General features: G+C 45.7%; 2 protein-coding genes across 2 annotated transcripts in view; one reads left to right on the forward strand and one right to left on the reverse strand.

Annotated features, from left to right (window-relative positions):
• Positions 1 to 1,877, forward strand: part of PGM5 (phosphoglucomutase 5) — a 202,840-nt gene extending 200,963 nt beyond the window's left edge. The window contains exon 11 of the mRNA XM_060101197.1: positions 1,788 to 1,877. Coding sequence (XP_059957180.1) covers positions 1,788 to 1,877 — 90 coding nt within the window. The remainder of the gene's footprint in view (positions 1 to 1,787) is intronic.
• A 9,515-nt stretch (positions 1,878 to 11,392) lies between these two features.
• On the reverse strand, positions 11,393 to 15,091 carry TMEM252 (transmembrane protein 252). The gene is made up of 2 exons (XM_060101371.1): positions 14,814 to 15,091; positions 11,393 to 11,630 (listed from the first exon to the last, which is right to left on the reverse strand). The coding sequence occupies exons 1-2, from the start codon at positions 15,089 to 15,091 to the stop codon at positions 11,393 to 11,395; spliced, it is 516 nt and encodes a 171-aa protein (XP_059957354.1).
• Positions 15,092 to 15,342: the final 251 nt, after the last annotated feature.

Raw genomic sequence — 15,342 nt, forward strand, 5'->3', positions numbered from 1 at the left:
GCATCCTGTGGAACAGAGCCTGGCAAAATGTGCCAGTGGAAAATTTTTCTGGGCACCAGTTGGGTTACTAAAAGGAAAGGAAATGCTTCTGTTTCTGTGTATCAAGTTTATGGACGCGGAACCAGAAGGAAGCAGCACTTGCTTGTGTAGTTGTGAAAAGGCTTTAGATTTTCATCTCTCTTCTGGCTTCCAAGATTACATCTGCACTGCTTCATCTCGTTGTCTTTCTAGAGTGAGATAATGTAATACATTTAGCCATAAATGTATTAAACTATGAGACTTGCTGCTAGAGCATTCTTTCCAAAGCACAGCTCTGACAGTGTCACCTTTTAGCTCAAAAACCTCCAACATCTCCCCTTACCTAATGAATTAAAACCTTACACTTGGCCCTGGTGGTTAGGTCTCTCCAAACAAGTCTTGCTCACTTATGGCTCAGGAGTGCCCTGTGTCCACACTCCACTCAGGACAACTGGGCTACTTGTGCTTCTGGTGCCCTGGGTGTTTGCTTGGGCTCTTGCTGTCTGATTAGAATGCATGCATTCCCTCTGTCCCTCTATCTGTTAGGAATACGTGAAGGTTGCAAGTAATAGAATCTTTCTCTCCCCTCCAAAAATACAGATTTTATTTTCCTCAATATGGTATCTCTTTTCCCCTTATGCCAGTATTTCCCAAACTTCTTTTCTGCCAGTACCCCTATATTAGTATTCATCTTTAAATGGACTTAACTTTGTTTTCACTTAAATCTATTTTTTTATTCTAGAAAGCTTACATCAGTGCTTTCCATGGAAAAAGCAGTATCCCTAGGTAAACTCCCTTGATAAATAAAACAGTATCCCTTGATAAATAAAATTCATCATAAAAAATAAATGCAATAAAAAATACAATGATATTACCTTCTATCTAGGTAACTTGCCTGAGGCATGCTCTGTCCTGGTAAAAATGTTAAAGATTGGCAGCAAATAGATTTTCTCTTTGCTGAAATTCGGAGGGTTGAAGAAGAATGGAAAATCGACTGACCTCAGTGTTCTGGTGCCACGCCCATGCACCATCTAAAATCATCTCCTGCACCACCTGAAATCATCTCGAGTGGTGTGTCCTCCTCACTTTGGAAAACACTGCCTGAGTCTCATGAAATGATGAGCAGCTAAAGGGCAAGACGTGATTCTTACTCCCCTTCATGTCCTTCACCTTTCCAAGAATCTGTTCCCCAGGCCTCCAAACCTCCCCACCTCCTTCTAGGGGATGCTGAGGTGCCCCATGAGCCCCTGTGTTATATGATGGGAAGAAATGAACAGTTATTCTCTGCAGCCCTAGCTGATGGATTGGTCTGTCTTCTCCAAAACATCAGGAGAGTAGGTCCATCAGGTCCATGGACTTAGGATGGAGAATGAGTGTTTTTCCTCAAGTTCACACACGTGTGTGTGGCGGGGGTGGTGGGGGGGCGGGTCTGTGTTGGGGATGGAATGTAGCAGAGGAAGACTGGGGAGTTTTCTGAACTTCCTTGGTTCACAGCGCTCTGTTCCTGAAATGCTTCAGTACTCTCGTAGTTGGGTTGTGCAAGTTCCTATCCTAGAGCGATGTGTTTGGGAGCCAGGTAAGACTTTGGAGATCAACTGCGCCCTCTCCTCTCCCTAACCCCCACCCACTGAGTCTCCTCTTACGGAAGAGGAAACCAGGGACCAGAGAACAGGTGTCCGGATCCGCAAATCAGAACTGAATCCAGATGCTTGGAATAGAAACTCATCCCTGCGGCCCTCCTGTGATTGACTTTCTTCCTCCTTTTCCAGGCAGTGCTGAGCCCTCTCATAGCCATCGCGCTGAAAATATCCCAGATTCACGAGAGAACCGGCCGGAGGGGCCCGACTGTCATCACCTGAACGGAGGACAGATCGCTCACCACAGCCAAAAGAACGCGCTCGGCGGGGGACGCTTCACTCATGCCTTCTTGCTACCTGTTTGTGCCTCTTATGACTTTGAAAAAAAACAAAGATTGATTTGGTGGTGGGCGGGGTAGGTGGGGAAAGAAAAAAAAGTCTGTTTTGTTTGGGTTTTAGTCAGTTTCTGCAAATGCAACAGGGTCTTGCTTGTCTCTGAAAGCTGCACTGTCATCTGATATCTGTGCTTTATCACACAAGGGAACCTGCCCTTCTGAGAGAGAATCAGTGGGCTGGGAATAGTCAGGGCATCTGTGCATCATTGGTGTCAGGGGAGAGAAGGTTCTGGAATAACAGAGGAGCGTGCAATGCCAGAAGTCAGCTGCCCCTAAGCCCCAGGCGCTCCCAGACAGACCTAAGAAGGCTCTCCTCAGCAGGGGAAGGATTTAACTTTTCATCCCAGGTCAGGTCTCCCATGGGTGAAAGTTGTAGAACTCCTAATAGCCCACCTCATGCCCACCAACCACCTGATGGCCACTCACCCTCCTTCGCATCTCCAAAGTTCCCATGCCACCCCCTTCACATCTTCAAGAGCTTCCTACAAACCACAATGACACACTTTCAACAAAACATATCAAAGGGTGTTTTTCTCTCTTATTTTGTAAATAATATCAATACTAGCTATTAAGCAGGCTGCATTCCTTCAAATTCAGCCATTCATTACACAGGTGGGAGGTCATTTCTTAGCAGGACTCTGAGAATGAATGCTAAACATTTTCGGGCCCTGCCTTGATTATATCACGTGGGTTGGTACATGAGTTGATACTAATTCCTGCTGAGAAGGCAAAATACCACCATGTCGGCCGTCTCTCTGACTTTCTCGCTCGGCTAACTTATCTCCCAATAAGGGCCTGTTTTCATGCACTTGTTTGGACACAGTTCGGATCTTACTTGTCATGTCTATAAAAGGAGACAGTGAAATGCTGTAAAAGTAGGAGACGAAGTGGATGCTGGAAGAGAACCTTGCTGGTGGCACAGTGGTGGGCCTGATGAGATGGCAGGGATTGTGGGGTCCCCTGCTGGAAATCAGAGGGTCACAGCTGGCTTTATTTGCCCCGAGAAAAGATACTGTGGCCCTGGCAGCCTCCGTCAGTCCTCAGCCAGAACCCTGGGTGCACAGGACCTGTTTGCATATGTTTTGCTTCCTTGGGAACGCACCCACTTATCACGTCATTGGCACAGATAACATGGTGTGCTTTGACAGTTCAGCAATGCATTATTGCTGTAGTCAAGATTAGGGCAAGCAGGGAGACATTCCCAGCAAGGTATTTGTTTCCATTTTCTATCTATGCTTCTGTCAGAAACTTGCTAGGACCTTTAGTAGCTAATAAAAAAGAAATTTCTGATTTCAACCTTACACAAGAATTGTGGATTTTTGCTTATTTGTTTGTCTTGCCATTTGAGAAACTCCAGTAGTGGTCACTCTTCTGATAAGTCTGCCTTGCAGAACACTTGCAAGGGCTGGTTTTCATCATTATGATCTTGGGAATTTAGTAAATAAATGGAACAGAGAAGGCAAAGTGCTCAAAACTGCCTTTGGGCATCAGAAGAAACAAACGTGGCATCTAATCTTTCATCACAAGTGTCTTCATTTCAAAGTAATAGTAGGGTGGCTTTGAGCTGAGATTCTAAGGAACTAGTTATGAAGTTTATCAGCAATGGAATACAACTTGCCTTGTGGCTTTGGTTCTCATCATCTTTAAAGTGGAGGTCCATGGGACTTCCCTGGTGGCGCAGTGGTTAAGAATCTGCCTGCCAGTACGGATTCGAGCCCTGGTCTGGGAAGATCCCACATACTACGGAGCAACTAAGCCCGTGCGCCACAACTACTAAGCCTGTGTGCCACAACTACTGAAGCCCACACACCTAGAGCCCGTGCTCTGCAACAAGAGAAGCCATCGCAATGAGAAGCCTGCGCACCACAACAAAGAGTAGACCCCGCTCGCCGCAACTAGAGAAAGCCCGCGCTCAGCAACAAAGACCCAACCCAGCTGAAAATAAACAGATTTATTAAAAAAAAAAAAAAAGAAAGAAAAAAAAAGAAAGTGGAGGTTGATGACAGCACAACTAGATACACTCAGGCTTAGACAGCTAAGCCTATTTTTCAGTATCTTTTCTCAAGTTGCTGAACTTTTCATCATGTCGAACTTTGAAGTTCAAATGTAAATTAATCCTCATTTTTAAATCCTGTTTCTTTTCTTTTCTTTTTTTTTTTGGTACGCGGGCCTCTCACTGTTGAGGCCTCTCCCGTTGCGCAGCACAGGCTCCGGACGCGCAGGCTCAGCAGCCATGGCTCACGGGCCCAGCCGCTCCGCGGCATGTGGGATCCTCCCAGACCGGGGCACGAACCCGTGTCCCCCTGCATCAGCAGGCGGACCCTCACCCACTGCGCCACCAGGGAAGCCCAAATCCTGTTTCTTTATTTCAGTATGGAGTCATGTGTGTCCAGCAACACAAATATCATTCCTTCATTCATTCAGCAAACGCCAGTTGAACAGCTACTCTATGCAGAGTCCTGGGGTTTTTTGGTGCAGCAAATGGATGCATAAAATATTATTCCTGCTCCTGTGAGTTTGTAGTTTGGGAACAGGAGGCTATGGCAGACATGCACAATGAATCAGGTAGACGTGAAGGTTACAGCAGCGGCACAAGCAACCGCCTGTGGGAATACACAGGTTGACTCAGAGATGGAAGGCACTAGAACCTAAGGGATTTCCCAAAGAGTAGAGTTTCCTGGGCCTGGTAACCCTTTCTGTAATTTCACCAAGGGTGAATGTAGCAAGAACAAAGACTAAAAGTGGAGGGGTAGGATGGCTGGAGAAGAGGCTTGCTTTGGGTCTAGTGAGAGGTTGGCTTGCATGAGTGGAGCTGAAGCAGACACAACGTTATAAATATCAGAAGAAGCAAATCTTTGGGCCCAGCTACGGAAAGAAGCAGCTGCACAGCCACCTATTTTTATGGAGCTTTTTCTCAGCGAGGGTGCAAAAGGGAAGGTCCTGTAGTGGCTCAGGACACAGCCTGCCTCTGGAACCTGCTTCAGATCACGCCGCCAAGGTATGAGTTCTGCTTTACATAAAAGTCAAGCTTCTCTTGCCGAGCTATACATGCACATCCTCTTGCCTTACCCTCGGGAGAAGTGAAAGACAGGAAGTCACCCTTCTGCACATAATGTTCTTTGGTTCTTAAAGACAGAGCTTCAGCCACCAGTCTCTCTTAGGAGTAGATGACTGGAGAGGTCCACGAATGTTGGGGGGACCACAGGAGAGAATCGTGGAAGGGACTGTGGATAGAGTATGGCAGCTGTCAGGCCACTCCTGTGATCGGCTAGGACTGAGGTGTCCACTCACTGCACCACGTGCTTCCAGAGCAATGACAAGCACCAGTGTATATAATGCAGTGATTCCCAAAGAGGGCAGTGCCACTACCCGCCCAGGGAGTGTTTGGAAATGTGTGTGTGTATGTGTGCCAGGGAGGCGCTTAGTGGGAGGGGACCAAGGATGTGAAATATGCTGCTGTGTCAGCCAGTCCCCTAGGTCAAAAAGTTGTTTTGCCTCATCTATGATTCTTGAGTTTATTGACTGACCTTGGAAATGGATAGACAGCCGTTATTAAAATGAGATCCTTTATCAATCTTACTGATCCAAGGTGCAGCCTACATCTACCGTATGCTTGGCGCAAATAGTGCTGCGTGACGTTGCAGGCTGAAGGGCTTGCACAAGACATGAAGGCTTTCTGCACAGGAAGCTTCAGATTGATGACCAATCCCATGGTGGCACAATGGGCTGACAGTTGGCCACACTGAGCCAGTGTTCTCTGCAGGTAATACAGGCCATGACAGGGTTAATGACATGGTGACTGCTGATTGGCCAGCGTGGCTCAGTGTAAGGCATAGGATTTACCTTGGCAACACATCCATCAGCCACGGCCTGTGGCGGGTGTGGGGAATTTGAAATGCACCTGCGGGAACTGGTAGTGATATAACAGATGACTCCATTTTATTGCTTGATTACCCATGGGCTACTCGCCAAACACGTGGACCCTGATATCCCAGACACCTGCCTTGAAGAGATTTCCATTCCTGAGTGGTGAAGGGGCGGAGAAATCACACGCCTTTGGAAATGAGGTAACTCCCAGTAAACCAGTCTTTGGCCCTTCAAAAGTTACAAACAGGGCTTCCCTGGTGGCGCGGTGGTTGAGAGTCCACCTGCCGATGCAGGGGACACGGGTTCGTGCCCGGTCCGGGAGGATCCCACATGCCGCGGAGCAGCTGGGCCCGTGAGCCATGGCCGCTGCGCCTGCGCGTCCAGAGCCGCCCGTGAGCCATGGCCACTGCGCCTGTGCGTCCAGAGCCTGTGCTCCGCAGCGGGAGAGGCCGCAACAGTGAGAGGCCGGCGTATGGCAAAAAAAAAAAAAAAAAAAAAAAAAGTTACAAACAGCAAGAGATTATCCGAGGCGGCAGAGCTTAGCAGAATGCCTGCTCCACTCCGACCAGCTGGAAACGTCATCAGTGGATGGTTCATGCGGCTGACGACCCACCTGGTATGTGCCTAAGTTGTCATGTCATGGAGCATAGAATATGGTGAAGGGATGCGGTATAAACCCATGTCTTTTAGCACCTAGTATGTGCCTTACAAAATAGGTGGGCTGGGGAGATACCTCACCAAAGACAGTGTGCTTAAGTAGAATCTTAAAGGTTGGATAGGAGTGGGAGTTTTTGAGTGGAGGGGCTGAAAGTATACACTCTACATTTCAGATGTGCAAAAGATGCAGCACAGTGTATTCTATAAGTGACCTTGTCATGCTCATCTTCTCGGGGGTGGAGGTGGCTTCTTAGACGTTATAAGATTAAAACACTGGAGAGTCATCACCTCTGAGAATTTCCCTTCCTTTGTTGACACGTGAGCCCCCCACCCCGCCGTTCACTTTTTTGCGGTAGGCGGGCCTCTCACTGTTGCGGCCTCTCCCGTTGCGGAGCACAGGCTCCGGACGCGCAGGCTCAGCGGCCATGGCTCACGGGCCCAGCCGCTCTGTGGCATGTGGGATCTTCCTGGAGTGGGGCAAGAACCCACGTCCCCTGCACCGGCAGGCGGACTCTCAACCACTGCGCCACCAGGGAAGCCCCCGGGAAGCCCCCGCCGTTCACATTTCAGAGGAGGTAACAGGTAAAGACCGCACTTTCTCATAGTCTAAGTGCCCTGCCTGCCATTCACAGAATCATGGTTCTCAATTCATCACCATTAATTTTATCATAAACTTCAGGAGGAAGAGGGGATACAATGTCTACTTCCCCTGAGTGAATCATCCAGGCGTGGCCAATGAATTCTCATTAATCACAACAGGACACTTTTTTTTTTTTTACTTTTCATTTTATATTGTATAGCCGATTAACAATGTCGTGATAGTTTCAGGTGCACCGCAAAGTGACTCAGCCATACATACACATGTATCCACTCTCCCCCAGATTCCCCCCCCCATCCAGGCTGCCACATAACATTGAGCAGAGTTCCCTGTGCTATATAGTTAAGTCTTTGTTGGTTATCCTTTTAAAACATAGCAGTGTGTACATGTCAATCCCAAACTCCCTAACTATCCCTCCCCTCCACCCTTCCCCCCACCCTGTAACCATAAGTTCATTCTCTAAGCCTGTGAGTCCGTTTCTTTTTGTAAGTATGTGCATTTGTATCACTTCTTCTTAGATTCTGCATATAAACGATATCATACGATACTTCTCTTTCTCTGTCTGACTTACTTCACTCAGTATGCCATCTCTAGGTCCATCCATGGTGCTGCAAATGGCATTATTTCATTCTTTTTTATGGTCGAGTAATATTCCATTGTATATATGTACCACTTCTTCTTTATCCATTCCTTTGTCGATGGACAATTAGGTGGTTTCCATGTCTTGGCTGTTGTAAACAGTGCTGCAGTGAACGTTGGGGTGCATGTATCCTTTCACACCATGTTTTTCTCCGGATATATGCCCAAGAGTGGGATTGCTGGGTCGTATGATAGTTCTATTTTTAGTTTTTTAAGGAACCTCCATACTGTTCTCCATAGTGGCTGTACCAATTTACATTCCCACCAACAGTGTAGGAGGGTTCCCTTCTCTCAACACCCTCTCCAGCATTTATCGTTTGTGGATTTTCTGATGATGGCCATTTTGACTTGTGTGAGGTGATATCTCATTGTAGTTTTGTTTTTTTTTTTTATTTATTTTTGTTTTTTGCGGTACGCGGGCCTCCCACTGCTGTGGCCTCTCCCGTTGCGGAGCGCAGGCTCCAGACGCGCAGGCCCAGCGGCCATGGCTCACGGGCCCAGCCGCTCCGCGGCATGTGGGATCTTCCCGGACCGGGGCACAAACTCACGTCCCCTGCATCGGCAGGTGGACTCTCAACCACTGCGCCACCAGGGAAGCCCTCTCATTGTAGTTTTGATTTGCATTTCTCTAATCCTTAGCGATGTTGAACACCTTTTCGTGTGCCTCTTGGCCATCTGCATGTCCTCCTTGGAAAAATGTCTATGTAGGTCTTCTCCCCATTTTTTGACTGGGCTGTTTGTTTTGATGATATTAAGCCACGTGAGCTGTTTGTAGATTTTGGAGACTAATCCCTTGTCGGTCACATCATTTGCAAATATTTTCTCCCAATCTGTGGGCAACAGGACACTTTTGTCTGACTCGGCCGGTGGGTTTTAATTGGTAGGCCTCTCAAAGGCAGGATTTGTTGTGGGTAATAACATGTTTCTGATGCTTGCTTCAGAGTACATTTGTTTTAAGAAAAAAAAAAAGGCAATAAATGCCTGTTAGTCGTATTTCTTTATGAAAGGCACATGGCTCATTTTCTGACTCAATAGTTGATGTTCAACGATGTTAGGCTTTGCAAAAAGATTAACTCATCTGGATGCTGTGTTCCACATGGAGAATAAAATTTTGACTTACGCTCCTCTATTGATTTTTTTTTCTGATACAAAACAGCAAAAAAGGGGAAAGTTTAAGTACAAAATTTATTGCAGGAAAGAGATTAAAACAATTTTCTTATGTAAACCAAAATTACATTTGTCTCACATGACTACCAGTAGTTGGAAAAACCATCTATTACAAATTCAAACTCTGGACGATAGCCCAGTTATAGAGCTTGTTCAGGTCAGTGAATGTGCTCAGACCCCAAGGAAAATTTCAGGATAACCATCTCAGTAGAGGAATAGAAAGAGATGACGAGAGAAATAATAAATCGCCTTGCTAATAAATGACCGCCTTCCTGTTGGACAACCATGAGTGACCTTCATGTCCAGTTATGTTCTTGATGTCAAGGATTCAAATCACAGATGCCTAAAGTCCTGCTTTGTGTAAAGGAACCAGGATTTCCTTTTATGGCTTCCTGTGTATTTGTCAGGACATGCTTCATCTGAGCACTCAGCAATAACAGGGAGGAGGAGGCTACGGAGGCCCCATCCCATCTCTACAACCCTTATCCTCTTGAAAGCTCTCCATCCTTCCCACCACTGTCCAAAGCCCTCCTGTGCCGGTTCACCAAGGCTGTCTGTTATCTTTAGGAACCATCTTTCATCATCAGTATAAAATCAGATGAAAGGAAATTACACCAGGAGGTGAGGGCCAAGCTCCTAGGCAGAAAACAGAGGGCTTATTTACATTTTAAAAGAGCAGCCAGACTGTTAACCCTAAAGCAACCTTTGCTGCCTCTCTTTAAGATAATGCTGCAACCCTGGGGCTCCACTTCCTGTTAGCGCCCACTTCCTCAAGTGGGAGACAAGTCCAAACTGTTCCCTGGGAGGAGGAAGTAGGACAGGATTAGCACAACCTAGCACAAAAGTGTGAAGTCAATATGTCTTCCCATCCCCCCCAGGAACCTTTCTTCACCCTCCTGGAAATAACTGTATGTTGTTGGAGAGGTTTCTTAACTTCTCAAAGTCTCAATTTATGCATCTGTAAAATGGGAATAACCATAGCACTTATCTCTGAAGGCTATAATGAGGGCTAAATAAAAACTGTAAAGTATCACAGTGCCTGTGATATAAAAGGCATTCCCCAATTGTTAGATATTAATCCCAACATAAAGTCCTCACTTGATCGGGGAGGAAACTGAGGAAACTGAGGCCCAGAGAGATGAAGTTTCTTGCTCAAGCTCTAAAGCATCAGGCTGCATCTCCTCCCACCATTCTGCCACCTGATTTGTCCTCTTGTATTAAAACTTATAATAAGATATAATGAAGCTGAGGAGGAATCACTGGGCTTTAAAATAAATGTCCTAAGTCTAAAAGTGCCTGGATCTGTATCTTGAGACACAAAGAATTTCCTGTTAATGATTAAGGTACTACAATATAGTCTCCTTTCTTTCAAATCCTAGAGATTTACAGGGGGGTTCACTGAAATATATGTGTATTTTAAAACTTTTCAAGATTTATGTCCAATTCTGTATTAATACAACCTATGGCTAGTACAAATTCTTTTTTTCCTGAATCCTGTGTATGATGAATTTTTAAGTATTCTCTTTATTCAACTTGAGTCTCTAAGAAATCTTATCATATATGCTTGTACAAGCATCCCGTTCTTAAAATACTCATTTAAGATTTTGTACTTGAACCATTTTGAAAGCAAATATTGAAGTCACTTTCCTTTCACATAGAAATAAAATACACATACTTAACATAAAGTCATTCAAAATAACATTCATGGGCTCCAGAGGCAAATCTCTTAAAGTGTGAATTACTGTGTCACTCTGGTAAATGAGGATAACTTCAAAGCCAGCCAGCAGAACCCACAATTTAAATGATAATGACCCTTCATTGCCAGCGTGCTTTCCCTTTGTGATTATTGGTAATGCAGTACATGAAGGCACGTGGTGTCCAAGCAGCATCTATTCCTCCCTTTGCAGGGTCTAGGGAATGGGAGAGGAGAGAGAACGGAAAAGCTCTCTGCGGAGCAGAGCTCTCACAACACTTCTGCAGTCCAAAAGTTCACCTGGGGGGCTTCCCTGGTGGCGCAGTGGTTGAGAGTCCGCCTGCCGATGCAGGGGACACGGGTTCGTGCCCCGATCCCGGAAGATCACACATGCCGCGGAGCGGCTGGGCCCGCGAGCCATGGCCGCGGAGCCTGTGTGTCCGGAGCCTGTGCTCTGCAGCGGGAGAGGCCACAGCAGTGAGAGGCCCGCGTACCGCAAAAAAAAAAAAAAAAAAAAAAAAAAAAAAACAAAAGTTCACCTGGGTTGGGGTCCTGTGAAACGTTTGCCTGGTGCCGACCACACCCTTCCAGGGCTCCACTCTGCCCTTGCAGGCCAAGCACGTGTGCGGAATTGCATTGTTGTCACACGCAGCCTCCCCTCTGCAAACTCTCATGTGGGATCACTGATGTGGCTTTTCCTCCCACAATCCCTGCCTGGGTTTATTATTAGCAGCTGCATCCCATGAGGGTGCCTCATGAGGGCTGGAGAGCTTCCCCTGCTTCAGCACTCTTGGTTCTGCCTTTCAGCATCCTGCAGGGGCGTTGCTGCCTCCACCCTGTCTGCTACAGACTCGTCATAGGATGGTGGGGCCTCTGGGTGGGCATCACCTTCATCCTCAAATTCGAGGCCCATCTCTGTATACGGAGGTGGAGGAACACCCGAGGTCTCTTGCTCTGCAGGACAGGCTTGCTTTTCAGCGTCAAGACTCTCTTCATAAGCGGGAGGATAAAAATCTGGCCTGGGGGACAAAATGCCACAAACATACATGTGTTATTTAAGTGGTTCATGCCAAAGAGGCATATGTCTGCCTCTCTCAGATCACACTGTGTGAAGTTAAACTGTTAAGAAACATTGATTTTGAAACAGATGTTCTTCCCTGGCATCACCAGTTTTTTAAAAATGTGCTGCTCTTCCAGCAAAACCCTCTTTATCTGCCGTTGGACGTGTGCCTCTATACTCATATTTTTCCCATTGGGTTATTCCAAACTATTCCCTCTCTCTTACTCATTGGAACCAGAGACTTTCAATGTGAGATCCTTATCAGGGGTAGGAGACATGGGGGCCTTGACTGTGGAGCATCTCTCTATCCAGTTATTTAGTTCATTCACATCTTTGTCCCCATTCACACACATCATCTTCTATTCGATTGCACTCACTGTCTCAGATCCTCACAACCAACAAAATGGTGAATGAAAACCAGCTCCATGAAGATTCCTGAACTATATCAGATGCTTCTCTCTTTCCTTTCACTCTTTCAATCAGCTAGTCTGCCCCTCCTCCCGCCGCCATACTTATTTCTCAAACTATTTCAACTGACAACTTTATGTAGATTTCAGTAGTGGTCCTTTCCATGCCAACAGGCCAATGGCTAAAGGAGCCATTCATGCCAGAGCTGAGGTACTCATTGGGAATCTTGCCCAGTGTTGCTAATTGCTAAATCCTCTGGCTTCTCCATCGTCAGTGGGATTGGGGGTGGCGTGGAGGTGAAGAAGGGAGAGGGTGAGCTTGATTTAGTTGTGTATTTATGGAGTGAGTCCTTTCAGTGCCTACAGGGAGTGTTTGTGGTATGTAACCACAACAGAACAGGGACTGCCATTTGTAGCCACAGCTCCATTCTAATGTTACCAGGCCCAAAACCAAAGAGCTGAAGGAGCTATCTACTGTACAGCATACATCTCAGCCTTCGCTCAGAATAGCCAAGGCTGTGCCATGGGGCACATGTGTACAGGCATTGAAGACAGAAAGTTGAGCTGTTCCCTGGAGTGATTTGAGAGGCTCCAGGATGACCGCTGCCTGCCCCCATGTCCCATCCACTTCTCCCATCCCCCAGCCTCCCCACACTGCTTCCCATTCCCAGTGTCCTGAATTCCACCATTGCAGACCCCTTTGGGTACCCATTTTGAATGCAAATCCTTCTGAGAAATGTAACTTAACCATTTACTGACTTACTAGCCATTCTGAGTGGGCTGGGCATCTATTAGATGCAGCAGAAAGAGGCAGTAAAAGGGAGGTGTCGTGATACCATAGTTTAAAGTATTTCAGCACAGACAGTGCAATATTATGCATGTGTTAGTAAATTAAGCTACATCCTAAAGGCAATCAGTTATTCTTATCAGGAATTCACACTCCGGAGGCAATCATCTAACATTTATACCAAAAAAAAAAAAAAAAAAAGAAAGAAAGAAAACCATCACTCTAGAAGCATCTTCTACAATCACTTCAGTTATCTTTAATTTTTTATCAAACTCAGAGACCTTGCAGTTAGTATCATAAACATTGGAAATGGGTTTTGGTCATTGTAATTAGTATCTTATTAATTAGCATAATCATGTCAAAAATCAACTGTCATGGATAAAAATCACTTATATTCAAGGTACACGGAGTAGCTAAAATATTGTTTGGCTAAGAAGTTCGTTCGGGGTTTTCCAGAAGATGTTACAGAAAATCCTGAACAAACTTTTTGGCCGACCCAATATCTTAGATGAAGAGAACAAAAGAATTTATGGAGTCTTGCAGACTGTACCTTAAGGATGATACCTGAGGTTTTATCCCTAAATGATTCCGTGTTCAGCCAAAAATTAGGAGATTTTTAGTTGTCCGATACTTACCATAAAGCTAACTGAAATTTTTTTATTGTGGTAAAGTACATATAACATAAAATTTACCACTTTAGCAATTTTAAGTGTACAGTTCAATGGTATTAAATACATTCACATTGTTTTGCAGCCATCACCATTATCCATCTTCAGAACTTTTTCATCATTCCAGATTGAAACTCTGTACTCATTAAGCAGTAACTCTCCATTCCCTCCTCCCCCAGCACGTGGTAACCACAGCTATACATTCTGTCTATGAATCTGACTGCTCTAGGTACCTTATAGAAGTGGAATCATATAATATTTGTCTTTTGGGCTTATTTCTGGCCTATTTCACTTAGCGTATTGTCTTCAAGCTTCATTCATGTTATAGCTGCATCAGTATTTCCTTTCTTTTTAAGGATGAATAATATTCCATCTTTTGTACGTACCATATTTTGTTTATCCATTCATCCACTGATGGATATATGGGTTGTTTCCACCTTTTGGCTATTGTGAAGAATGCTGCTATGAACACTGGTGTACAAATATCTGTTCAAGTCCCTGCTTTCAATTATTTTGTCTATATACCCAGAAGTGGAATTGCTAGATCAAGTGGTAATTCTATATTTAATGTTTTGAGGATCCTCCATACCACAGAGCAGCTGCACTATTTTGCATTCCCACCAGCAGTGCACGAGTTTTCCAGTTTTTCCACATCCTTGCTAACCTTGTTGTTTTCTGCTTTTTTGATAATAGCCATCCTAATGGGTATGAGGTAGTAAGGTTAACCAATTATTACCTCTGGAATATGAGTGCCTTGTCTCAGGGAAATCTTTCACGCAATGTGTGATGAGAACACCTAAGAGTACAGAAAGCTGGGACTTCACTGAGTTCATGAAGAGATTATATAGCTGATTTTATGCTTGCTTGCTCATTTGTTGTGTGACAGAATTTGGTCTGGGACTTGCTTTCCTTACAACCTGGTAGCCAGGTTATGAGGACTAACTAACCATCACCTGCCTCTAAGGACAGCTCCCATGATACAAAAAAAGAAAATGAGTTTGGCCTCTTAAATTGGCTTTGGTGGGTTTTTCAGTGGTGATGGGAGAAGGGTGGTTATTCTCTGGCATAAATTCCCTCTACTTCACAGTTTTCCCCAGAGGCAGCACCATTCTTCCTCATGTCTAATCCCAGAGTAATTCCCTGACAATAAAGCTTCAGTTGTAGACACATAGCCCCATGGGACGTGTAAGTTGCTCCCCAGTGGATTAGAAGCCATTGATCTTTTCCGGAACTCAGCCCCACCTCAGTGCTCCCCAGTCCTCTGGCTTCTCAGCACGTACCTGTCCACTGTGGCCAGGGGCAGGGCCCCCTGAGCACCGTACTGTCTGAGCACACGGCTGAACACCCCTTTGCTTTCACTGGCCTGGTGGAAGGTGCTCCAGAAAATTCCACTCAGAAGGATCACAAACCCCAGAGGCAGAAGCAAATAGGCCAGGATCAGGTTCCCCTGGGAGTTGAACAGGGAGCCCGAGGAAATGAAGAAGGCCCCCAGGCAGATCATCAGGAAGCCCGTCAGAAGGGCAAAGGCACAGAGAACTAGACAGGTTCTGTTCTGCATCCCTGCTCCTTTGGAACCCAGCTCCCTGCCCCTGCCACTCCCCTGCTTCCCCTGCTCAGAGAGGATGCTCTCATTAGCCAGCTGTCAGCTTTATATGCTCTGGGACCAACTGGCCTTTGGACAATTAAATGAAGCAGGCACTTAGAAGCTATTCATTAACCATTGAAAGTAACTGTAATGTCCTTGGATGATTAACCTAAAAACACAGCATTGTGTACTGCAGGAAGGAGTGGCAGAGCTCTCTTGGTCTT

The sequence above is a fragment of the Mesoplodon densirostris genome, chromosome 6 (genome assembly GCF_025265405.1).
Source record: "Mesoplodon densirostris isolate mMesDen1 chromosome 6, mMesDen1 primary haplotype, whole genome shotgun sequence".
Lineage (NCBI taxonomy): Eukaryota > Metazoa > Chordata > Mammalia > Artiodactyla > Ziphiidae > Mesoplodon > Mesoplodon densirostris.